General features: G+C 38.2%; 1 protein-coding gene across 1 annotated transcript in view; it reads right to left on the reverse strand.

Annotated features, from left to right (window-relative positions):
- Positions 1 to 12725, reverse strand: part of OTUD4 (OTU deubiquitinase 4) — a 53684-nt gene that overhangs the window by 20584 nt on the left and 20375 nt on the right. Inside the window, exons 7-13 of the mRNA XM_010597220.3 lie at positions 11723 to 11858; positions 9249 to 9306; positions 8880 to 8997; positions 8728 to 8792; positions 4986 to 5080; positions 3289 to 3392; positions 3001 to 3187 (exon numbers count right to left, since the gene is read on the reverse strand). Of these exons, the coding sequence (XP_010595522.2) occupies positions 3001 to 3187; positions 3289 to 3392; positions 4986 to 5080; positions 8728 to 8792; positions 8880 to 8997; positions 9249 to 9306; positions 11723 to 11858 (763 nt within the window). The remainder of the gene's footprint in view (positions 1 to 3000; positions 3188 to 3288; positions 3393 to 4985; positions 5081 to 8727; positions 8793 to 8879; positions 8998 to 9248; positions 9307 to 11722; positions 11859 to 12725) is intronic.

Genomic DNA, 12725 nt, shown 5'->3' on the forward strand with positions numbered 1-12725 from the left:
AAAAAAATTTAGATTTACCCAAGTCATTAGAGATAAAATTCTAAACTTTGATTAGGTGAAAAAAATCTTATCTTAAAAATTCAATAACTAATAGTTTCTAAATTTGTTTTAATATACTAGTAAAATTCACTCTCACACCCACAACAAAGGCTCACTAGTAATCTATGACTAACTGCAAATACCACTAGATTCCTACGTAATCGGTCACAATACAAATACTGCTGAAAGCTTCATGTCAATATGTTATGCACTGTCTCGTCAAACACCATCAAGTGTTTTTATACAGCAAGTCACGTATCCAAAAAACCAAACTCGGACCCATTGCGGTCGAGTTGATTCTGACTCGTAGCAACCCTATAGGACAGAGTAGAACCATCCCATAAGGTTTCCGAGGCTGCAGATCTTCACGGAAGCAGACTGCTACATCCTTCTCCCAAAGTTTATATATATATATATATATATATATATATAGCCCATACATACTAATTAATTATTAATTAAAGGACACTAATAAGATAAAGACATTTCACATCTGTCTGACCATTCTACCAATTCCTAGGAGACTGGAGTCAACACCAGAAATACATTGAATATAACTTCGCTTTGTGGCAAACAAAAATACGTTTAAGTTAGCCATCTAGTTATCTATGTGTATTTTCTCTTTTTTATTCTTTAATTCACTAGAGTACTCTGGTGTTCAAAGAAAATGCTACTTTTCTCGTCTGTCAAAAAACAAGAACGCTATTAAAAATATAATTTTTGCCTAATGACCTTCCTATCATTACTTTATGTCTTTAGGTTTCCAAGTTAATATTCAAAAGAAGTTAATCCTCCTAGGTACTTTGCCTGCATTGAGTAAGCTGCCACCAGATGCTAATGGAGCCTGGTCAATACCCAGACAGATTCAGCCACAACTAGCTGTTCAGTAGCACAACTTCTGTCTGCTGGTAGAAGCAATCTGCTGGACTGAGCCTCCCTGGTCACTGCTGCAGTGTATGCCAAAAAGGCAAGGCCCTGACTAGTTTTTACCCGGGCTACTTCTCAGGGCTGTGTTTGCAGCGAGCAGCCTTGAAGGATGAGGTAACATCTTCCTCACAACTGATTTTTAATCATTTGTTTTCATTAGAACAAACTTTTGAAAAAAAAATTATGAATAAACATGCATTTCCTATACTTGCATAAAATATCCCTGCAAGAATGCACAAGAGTCTGTTAATACGGGGCACCTCTGTAGAAAGAAACAAGATACCTAGGAAGACGGGGAGAGGGAGGAGACTTTACACAGAATAACCTTCTGAATATTTTGATTTTGAACCGCATGAACTGATTTTCTATTGTAAATAAATTAAAAAAAAAATGTTAACAGACTTAAAAGTGTTGATATTGATAACACGCCAACCTAAGAACCTACAACTCTGTCTTGAAGAGTCTAGATAAAATATTTTTGAAAACAAAATCGTAACTGTATTCCCAAGAAAGAATAATAATTCTCAAATACCAGAAGTAAAAGAACTACAGACCAGAAGTGGCAAGCACACAGCTGATGCTACAACTCCTTACGCAACTGTGGAGAGGGCCCTTCGATGAGGAAGGCAGGCAATGATCACAGTAACAGGGGTGGGGGGGGATGTCCTCCAACATCCACAAGAGACATGGCCATACGTGTGCATGAACAGGACAGCCTGAACTGAAGACATTTCCCCTCAAATAAAGCTCCTCCAAAGGGCAATAAACTCAGTGAAGAATACGTTAGAAACAAAATAAAATCAATACAGCACGGGGAAACTGTGACACTGAAATTCCTCTGTCTCTAGATATTCCCACAGAATATTTATGCTGATATTTATGATTTGATTAGCCTAAAACTGTGGCCCTATACAGTATTAGATATTATCACAACAACCACAACTTCTCAGAACAAAGTAAGCCAACAATTTTGGCTGATTTAAGTTGTTATACAAAGGGGAACATCTTTACTCTCCAGGGAATTGGGAAGGCAAACTGGAATCCAATATTTAGATGACACAACCCTGCCTGCTGAAATAAAGATGGCTTGAAGGTAAAAGATCACAGCCTCCAGTATGGATTACGCCTGAACGTGAGGAAAATAAAAATCCTCACAATTGGACCAATAAACATCATGGTAAACGGAGAAAAAAATGAAGTTGTCGATGGTATCATTCCACCTAGATCAACAATGAACATGCATGAAAGCAGCAGTCTAGAAATCAAATGACATACTACACTGGGTGAATCTGCCACAAAAGGTCCTCTTCAAAGTGTTAAAAGAAAGATGTCACTTTTATGATTATGGTGTGCCCGACCCAAGCCATGTGAACTGTGGTGTTGGCAAAGAATATTAAATATGCCATGGACTGACAGAAGAATGGACAAATCCGTCTTAGACGAAATACAACCAGAATGCTCCTTAGAAGGAGGGAGGGCAAAACTTCAGCTTGCTTACTTCAGAAACGTCACCAGGAAAGACCAATCACTGCAAAAGGACATCCGGCTTGGTAGCGGGTCAGCAAAAACGAGGGAAGCCCTCAATGAAATGGATTGGCGCAACAGTCACAACAGATTCCAACACAACAATGATCATGAAGTTGACCCAGGACCGGGCAATATTTCATTCCGTTATACATTAAGGTCGCCATGAGTCAGAGCCGACCCAATGGCAACTGACAACACTGAACATTTTACAAGCCACCTTACACGCCACAGGAAGTTTTGGCTAGGAGAGGATCTCCCAGATCGTTTGAAAAACTAATTAAAAAATAAAGGTCTCTTACCCTACACAAAATTACCTTAATTTACTGAAAGACAATTATAAAGAACTGAAATCCTCACATGGTGTTTTATCAGTAATACATACTTGTAAGACTTATGCTTCAGGTAAGTATATGTACAAAAGTTGTAACAACTAATTAAGTGTATTTACTGTGGCAAATAAAACGCATGCCTCTACTTCAATTTCCACTCTGTTGCACTGAAGGTTACCTTATGATCTGTGAGGGCGTCCTGCTAAGATTCTTGTGCTCACTGGAGGATTTCTGAGACTGGGACCCTGAAGGATGACCAGCAAATGGGTGCTGTCTCACTACCGAAGGGTGCTGTAGGCGAGGAGGTAGAGCTGACGGGGCTTTTATTGGCTTGCTCGGATTCTTAGGCCCTCGGTAATCCATCTCTGTGACAAGAACCCAAAAGTATCTGAGTTTTCATATTATAAACAACCCTAAGTACCATCACCCTTACCTCCAAAGAAATAGTAATTCAATGTGCTCCTACCAGAATGGACATTCTGTCCTGAAGTAGAAGGTTTTTTCATCTTCTTCCCTGACACTGTGTTCCAGCCTTCTGGGGGAGGCAGCTTGAGGCTCTTCGATGAGTGTCTTCAGAAGGACAGAAAGACTTGCCATGACTTAGATTACTCCTATTACAAACATCTACTTAAACAAGTATTTGCACAAGTATCTTATTTTCATATTACATAAGCTAAGAACTCCCAGTTTTAGCTATTATGTTAAAAACAAACTAGAATTTAAGTACAAGCTGCATTTGGGAATTCAGACAATTCTAATCAAATAAGATGATATAAATCAAAAGCTTATTTTCTAATTTAAGAAGACAAAACAACTAAAAGCAATAGATTAGATAAAAAAGGAATCACCGTTACTCTGTTACATGTGATAACGGTATCGTAGTTAAGGCAGGAGGGGGCCCTCATTCTGTCAGGGATACATACAAGCCTCTATGGGGGAAAAACTGTGATGTCTGGGATCTGCTTTAAAATATCCCAGTCCCACTCCAATTTAAAAAAAAAAAAAAAAGGAGTTAGGGAGAATAGATTAGAAAAGATTGTCAAATTCTGCTGGTTGCTGAAACTGTGTGATGGCTATATTGGGGCTCACCATACGATCTCCCTTACATTTGTGTACACCTGAAATTGTCCATGACAAAGTTTTTTAAGATGTGATTTAACAGCTTTTTCTTTAAGTAAAGGAGGCAGCAACTGAAACGAAAGGTGCCCTAAAGTAATGCTACGTAATAGCAAGCCAACGATAGTATTTTACGACTAGATCTGACAAACACTGAATACCGCTGTTGTTGTTAGTTGCCGTCAAGTTGATTCCAACTCACAGCGACCCTACGTGTGCAGAGTAGAACTGCACCCTAGGGTTTTCAAGGCTGTGACCTTTTGGAAGCAGATCACTAGGCCTGTCTTCCAAGGAGCCTCTGGGTGAGTGACAACTACCAGCCTTTCAGTTAGTAATCAAGCACTTCACCACGTGCGCCACCCAGGGCTTCCTACTGAACATTAGTGACATGCAGTAAATGCACTGAAATGAAATGAGAAATCAATACGGTTCCTGCTCTCCAAAGCTCCCACTGCAGAGCTATAATCTAGTGTCCCAAAGTCCCTTCATCAAATTGTAAGCAATTAAATAAGCCTTCTTTTTCATTTAAAATTTGCCAAATAAATCTGACAACTTAGTTTGAACTCAGATTAATTTAACCTACTTTTTCTAAGATCTGAACAGATTTCCTACACATAGGCAATATCTTTCACTGAATTTGCAAATACACAGCAACAACAACAACAAAAAAAGACCCAAACCCACTGCTGTTGAGTCGGTTCTGACTCAACAGCAACCCTACAGAACAGAGTATAGGAAACCACAGGGTTTCCAAGGAGCACCTGGTGGATTCGAACTGCTATAACTTTTGGTTAGCGGCTGTAGCTCCTAACCACTACACCCCATCAGGGTTTCTAGCGACCCTATAGGGCAGAGTAAAACTGTCCCATAGGGTTTCCAAGGAGCAGCTGGTAGATTTGAACTGCAGACCTTTTGGCTAGCAGCCAAACACTTAACCACTGCACCACCAAGGCCCCCCAAATACCCCGGGACATACAGACATGCTCATGATTACATCAGGCTAAATGGGAGAGTCAGTGAATGCCTTAGTGTAAAAGCAGTACATACTTCTTTCCAAGTTCTTCGACCAAAACTGGCCCATTCTCAGACTGATCCCCTTGAATGTCTGCGTTAGAGAATTTTCCGTTGTGATCTAATTTAACCTGCAGAGCAATTCCATAAAGAAAATCAGGCACCTACTTCCTTTGCATTAATGTTAAGTTTTTCAATTTTTGTTTTGTTTTTAAAGAAAAGATAACTGCACGTGGGGAAGAACAAAACTACATTCAGAAGTGTACACAATAAAATTCATCTCACTGACCTCCCATACCACTCCTGAAAAGAAAATTTCTTGTTTATCTTTTCAAAATTATTTTTCTAAATAGTTCAAGAAAAAGTAGGAACACAATCTATTAAGGCTCCAAATGCGAGGCAGTATGCCCTAGCAGTGAATGCAGGGCTCCGGAACTCCAGGTCCGGCTTTCCCACTTACCAGCAATATGAGCTTGGGCAAGTTATTCAACGTAGCACACTTCAGTTTCCTCACATGCAAAATGGGCTAATAACAGAATGTGCATCAGAGGACTCAGGGAGGCGGGATGGGAATGCATACAACGAGCAGAAAGGATACCAATTTACACATGGCAGCCATTCTACAAATGACAGCCACTGTTACTACAATCCCTATTTTCTTTCTTTCCCAGAGAAACAAATACTAAAAATGTATAAATGTGACCTTTTCCTCCCTACAAATAGATTTATCTTCTGTTGTCTAACATGCAGTTGGTATAACATAAATGCAAATTGTGACAAAAGAATAATGCCTTTAGGTTTCTTCCTATATTCAAACCAAACACACCTAATAATGTACCTGCCAATCAACACACTAGAGACATAATGTATGCCACTGCCTTAAGCAACTCCCTACTTCTTAGGTTTCATTCATCAATCGCAACAGGGCACTCTGCCTTCCTCTCTTCAAGAGATAAGAATAAAAAAGATCCTTCAAGAATTAAATTTTATCAAAAGATTAAACTGCATCATACACATACATCTTTACTTCAGTCAACACAAATCACTTTCGACTCCTCTCAGTATCCATAATTAAAATTTCAATTAAATTTTATCTAAATGAAATGGTCAAGTAGTAGATATAGAAACAAAACACTCAAAAAAGAAAAAAACTCAAACAGGTAACTGCTTTACTGTCTACTTTATCAACAGCCATCTACATTACCAAAAGCAATTTCAATCTCCAAAGAAATATGCTTGGTTTAAAATAATGAGTAATAATTTTAATGATGCAGTCTAAGATAAGCAATCTCCTCTTCTTTGTTAAAGGGGTGGAGGGATTTATGCTCTCAATTTATTCTTCTGTTCTCGTCCAAGTTTTCCAATTCACTGTAATAAAAGGTTCCATAACTCATTGTATGATTACAGCATATTTCTAACCGTCCTAGAAGGAAGCACCCAAATGAATCAAATCCTCTTCTTTCAGATACCCCAGAACCAGACTACTACTATGAGTTCTTAAGATGATGCCTGTCCTGGCATTAATCCAAAAAACACACAATAAGAAAACGTTGCAGAGGTTGTGGAGAGACCGGAACACCTATACGCTGCTGGTGGGAATGTACAATGGTACAGCCACTTTGGAAATAATCTGGCGCTTCCTTAAAAAGCTAGAACTACCATAAGACCCAGCAATTCCACTCCTTGGAAATATCCTAGAGAAATAAGAGCCCTTACACGAAGAGATATATGCACACCCATGTTCACTGCAGCACTGTTTACAATAGCAAAAAGCTGTAAGCAACCAAGGTGCCCATCAACAGATGAATGGATATATTATGGTATATTCACACAATGGAATATTACACAACTATTAAGAACAACGATGAATCTGTGAAACATTTCATAACATGGTGGAATCTGGAAGGCATTATGCTGAGTGAAATTAGTTAACTGCAAAAGGACAAATATTGTATGAGGCCACTATTATAAGAACTCTAGATAAAGCTTAAACACCGAAGAAAATATTCTTTGATGGTTACGAGGGTGGGGAGGGAGGGAAAGGGATATTCACTAACTAGATAGCAGAGAAAAATATTTTTTAGGTGGAGGGAAAGGCAACACATAACACAGGGATAGTCAGTACAACTGGACTAAACCAAAAGCAAAGAAGTTTCCTGAATACAGCCAAAAGCTTAAAGGTCAGAGTAGTAGGGATGGAGGTCTTGGGACCCTGGTTTCAGGGAACCTCTAGGTCAACTGGCATAACAAAATGTATTAAGAAAATGGTCTGCATTCCACTTTGGTGAGAGGCATCTGGGATCTTAAACGCTAGCAAACAGCCATCTAAGATGCATGAATTGGTCTCAACCCACCTGGAGCAAAGGAGAATGAAGAATACCAAAGACAAGATAAACAGGAGCCCAAGAGACAGGAAGGGACACATAAACCAGAGGCTCCATCAGCCTGAGCCCAAAGAACTAGATGGTGCCTGGCTACCACCGATCACTGCCCTGACAGGGAACACAATAGTGAATCCCTGATGGAGAACAGTAGGATGCAGATCTGAAATTATCGTTAAGAAGACCAGGCTTAATAGTCTGAGACCGGAGGGAACCTAACGGTCCTGGTCCCCTGACCCTTTGACAGCCCAAGAATGGAACCATTCCCGAAACCAACTCTACAGATAGGGATTGGCCTGGACTATAAGATAGACAATGATGCTGGTGAGGAGTGAACTTCGTGGCTCAAGTAGACAAATGATACTATGTGGGCAACTCCTGTCTGGTGGCGAGATGAGAAGGAAGAGGGGGACAGGAGCTGGTTGAAGGGACAAAGGGAATAGAGGGTGGAGAGGAGGAATGTGTTGTCTCATTAAGGGGAAAGCAGCTGGGAGCACACAGCGGGGTATGTATGGCTTTTTCTATGAGAGACTGACTCGATTTGTAAACTTTCATCTAAAGCGCAATAAACAAATTTAAAAAAAAAAAGATAAAGCCTGTCATCGATGCTCCAGACATAATCCTTGTCAGATATTTTTCACAAATATACCACAAAGTAAATGAGTATTTCTCTGCAAGTCAAGAAGAAATGTTTGTCAACAGTTATTTTAAAGCAGTTGTATTAATACACTTCTCAATGAAAACCATTTTTGATGAAAAGTATCTTATATGTTATTTTTGTTTTGTTTGTTTTTAAATAGTAGTGTTTTTCCATAATCAAAGAGCAGAACAGGACCTTGGAAATTATCTAATCCAGGGTTTCTCCAACCACTGACAACTTGGACCAGATAATTCTTTGCGATGGGGGGCTAGTCTGCACACCACAGGACAGTTAGCGGTGTCCCTAACCTCTATTCACTAGATGTCAGTAACACCCGCCCCCACCTGTGACAACCAAGTATGTCTCCAGACACTGCCACATGTTCCCTGAAAGGCAAAATCACCCCAGGCTTAGACCCACTGCTCTAATCCAACCTTCCCCTTTAACAATCAGCTACTCGGTGTAGAGACATAGCTTATTCAAAGTAAATGGCAAAACTCTTCTTATGATTCACTCTCCTTCCTCAATCCAACAGAAAAAAAAAAATCTATGTGAAAGAATGACAAAATGAATTGACCTATAAAGTCAAGTCTGAATCAATTTCAAGCTGAATCAAGATGAACTAATTTGTAACCTATTAAGATGTACACATGATAAATATATTCTCAAACCCCAAAATAACAACACACTCAAACATGACTTATTTTCTTGGTTCCCATGAAAAACTAGCAAGATTTCAAGTAAAATCTTTTCTTACTTGGCATTTATCTCCAACTTCATACTGTAAGCCAGCAGCAATGGAATAATCACGTTTTTGTTGAGCTGTAACAATATCAGTAATATTATCAATTTGACTTATTTTCAAGTGCCACAAAGCCAATTTATGGAAAATGCAGATTTTTACCTCACCTTGTTTAGACTGCAGCCAGATTTCATATTCCACATTTCTATAGACTGCTGGATTGAGTGATTTCAGAACCTTTCTGGACAAAGGAGGGCTAATAGAGTTCCCATGGTTCTTCGGATGCTAAAGAAACAAAACCAGGAAGTTCAATCAACACAGAAATGCTTTTAAAACATTTTTTGTTTGACTATGTGTAAGAGCTAAAGTCAAATGAAGAGAAAAAAATAACTTCAAAATATTAGGAGATCACCAACATACGTCTTACTAGAAGAACCTGACTTTACTGAAAAAGTACCAGAAAAAAAAAGTTAACACTATAAATTCATATGCTGTCATATACTGAAGGATTAGCTAAAACTATCTTTAAAAAATACCTGGTCACTTGACAAAGCTTTCAATCCATTCACATCGTTAACAGTGGTAGTTTTACTCCTAAAAAGGAAAAAACCACAATGAGGAAGGAGTACAAAAAAATATATGTGTATAAGAGTAACTTCTAAACTCTGAAACTCTCTAAAGAGCTACCCTCCAAAACAACGAGCTAATACAATATTTAAATGTGCGTTCAGAGATTGTGTGTGTGAGTCCATATACTTACGTAAGATATGCACCAAAGACTTTGATAACCAATAACTGTTGCTAGCTCAGCCATTAAGAAAACAGAAATACACCGCGAAATGCAGGTGAATAAAATAATCGAGTTTATAAAAAATTCAACATAAAAATTTTTTCTTTCATTTAGGTGAGGTTCCCATTAAATAAAATATTGCGTTACAGAAAAATTACCCAACTATACAGGATTCAACAACCAATGTTTTTTATTAAAAACACTCTGTATATCAAATAATCCTCGATACAACCAAGAAGCATCATCAGTTGAATTCACTGTAATATACCTAACTACACACAGAGCCCTGGTGGCACAATGGGTAAGAGCCCAGTTGCTAGCTGAAAGGTCAGCAGTCTGAACCCATCAGCCACTCCCTGGTGATCTGCTCCTGTAAAGAAACCCTATGGGGCAGTTCTACTCTGTCATATAGGGTCGTTATGAGTCGGAGTCAGCTCACAGGTACACAACAGTTGTAACTACACAGTGTACATTCATTCATGCAACAAATATTTGATTGCCCGCTGTATGCCGGGCATCACATTAGGTGCCAGGATCCAGAAGTAAACAGAACTGACAAAAACTCTGCCCACATGAAATGCACAATCCAGTGAAAGCTGATACTAAATAAGTAATCAGTATGTTAAATGCTAAGTGCTATGGGGGAAAAAGGCAGTAAAGAGTGATGGTGTCATTGAGATATAGGCTGAAAAAATAAAAAACAAGTGGGATGATGAAAGGCCTGAGATGCTTTTTTGAATAATGAATTAAAATGGTCAGACAGCAAACCAGGTTATTCACTATTCCAGGCAGAGGGAACATCCACTGCAAAAGCCATGAGGTGGGAGAGTCTGGCAAAGAGGCTGGTAAGGCTGGAACAGTAATGATGGGTTGGGTGGGTGATGAGCCGGGAGATGCTCCGACTTGCACCTTCGTGTGCTCTTCTGTCCTACAATTCCTTCTTAAAAACCAATCTCCACTCTTCAGCAAAGGAGCCTGGGTGGTACAAGCAGTTTGCTATCAGCTGCTAAGCTAAAGACTGGCAGTTTGAACCCTCTCAACGGCTCTAAAGAAGAAAGCCTTGTCCAACTGTTTCCATCAAGATTATAGCCAAGAAAACCTTAAGAGGCAGTTCAAGGATTAAATTTACAATGGCAGGCCCAAATTCTAACCTAACTGACTCAAGCTGTAAAGAAATGGTAGTCAACCAAATTTTCAATTTGGAGCAGAAAATTTTAATCCAACAAATGCCTGGGAATAACTAATCAACAGAGATACATTTTTTAAAAGTATTTACTTAATAAAGAATTAGCTATCCTAAGGCTTAAAGTCTACTTCTACCTCTGGTTTCACAGTGTGTAACACCAAGTAGAATACTTTCCTACAGGAGGATTAATACTTTTTGTTTCACTGGGAACAGGGTTGGTTCTTGTAATGCCTACATACAAAAAGTAAACTTCTTGTAAGAACTAATGTATGTTGAACACTGTCTAGGAACTAGGATATGCATTTTACATGTTATCTCATTCAACTGTCACAAAAACTTTCCTCTGATGAAATACTAACATATCCTTTTATAGCCGCAGAAGCAAGGTTTCTTAAATTTAAGTAACTTGCCCCAAGGCCAATTAGCAGGAAACCAGGACTGAAACGAGGTTTGGGTGTCCAGAGCTCAACCTCTTAGCCACTACCCTGTATTTCTTGTGTGGAAAAGAAAATAAGCCTTCGAGACTCAGACTCGAAGTGAAACGGTGTTTATTCAGAATTAAGCAGAGGCATTATCCAGAGTTGTTTACATATTTAAACCCCAACTTGGGAGTTTCATTATCGTTAAAAAAAAAAGAAGAGGAAGCATTATCTAAGAAAAATAACAATAAAAGGAAGTCGACGAAATTAAAATGACCATTTTATCATCACTGGATATGTAAATAAATGACAAATTAACTTAAAAATTTTACAATACACATATACTTACGGTAGGATGGAATCTGGACTGGCATCTTGATTACTTCAAAAAAATAGATACTTAAAACACCAAAAACAGTGACTTCCAAAAAATAAATCTCATAATAAGAATTAGATAAAATTAGTGGTAGAGATAAATTTCTACTGAGAGCCCTATTATTTCACAAATACTCTAACATCTCAGTATGTGAGACAGTTCCATGCAGAAAAATTTACTTAAGTATTATTTTTCACACACACGAAGAAAGATATTTTAGGATATAAATTCATCCTTACTTGCAACTATCATCCTCTGAATCTGATATATCACTGTTGTTGTTTTCGCCAGTCACTTTGGAGGAGTCTAGGCCCATCAGGATTTTACTAACATCAGTTTTAAATACCTTCTCGTACAGCAATTCATAAAGGAGAGCTGAAATTGAGAAATTTTATGCAATATTTTTAAAACTATTTGCAATAATTAAAAAATACAGTTTTTTTTTTTTTTTTTTTAATAGGGATAGAGAATAAAAATGAGATTGTCTGCTGCTCAGGTTTCTAAAATCCTAACTGAATACCTGCGACATCAATAACACAATCTAATCAAAAAGTTGCCTAGAGAGCAACCAGGATCTCTATCTGTACAAAGTTAATTTGCTAGAAATCATGAGATACTGCCATTTTTAAAACACCACCACACAAAAAAATCACAACTGTAAGACACATATGATGATCGTAAACATGCAGACCAAGCAACCACATTTCATACACTATGCTAAAATTTTACAAACCCTCATATTTACTCCTAACGTCTAAGGGTGTATTATTATCATGACTATACAAATGAGGAAACTGAGATTCAGAGATCTTATACAACCTGACCAACCTTAAGGACTTGGATAAAAAACATTAAGGTTAGAAAAAGGAACATGGCCTAGTACAGAGTACACTAGTTGATCAGTCAGAAGACCCAGATTCTAGTCTTAGCTTTTTCACTATCTGTAATCTTGGGGAAGGCACTTCACCTCAGGCTTCTCTAAAATAAGAGGCTGTTTGACTCTACAACCTCCAGCTCCAGATGTTATGAAATCTTGGTAATTTTCTTAAGGTACTAAAAAGAAACTTGGAAAATGATTCTCAGCAGTCACTGAGGGAAGAAGCATATTTAGACAATTTTTTTTTTGCTTTAAGAAAAACAAAACTCTAGCCCTGAAAACATGGAAATGTAGTTTATAAAAATTTAACACACACTATGCGTGGACTAGACTCCCATCTGACTTTGTTACAATGCGCTTTGTGA

The sequence above is a fragment of the Loxodonta africana genome, chromosome 13 (assembly GCF_030014295.1).
Source record: "Loxodonta africana isolate mLoxAfr1 chromosome 13, mLoxAfr1.hap2, whole genome shotgun sequence".
Lineage (NCBI taxonomy): Eukaryota > Metazoa > Chordata > Mammalia > Proboscidea > Elephantidae > Loxodonta > Loxodonta africana.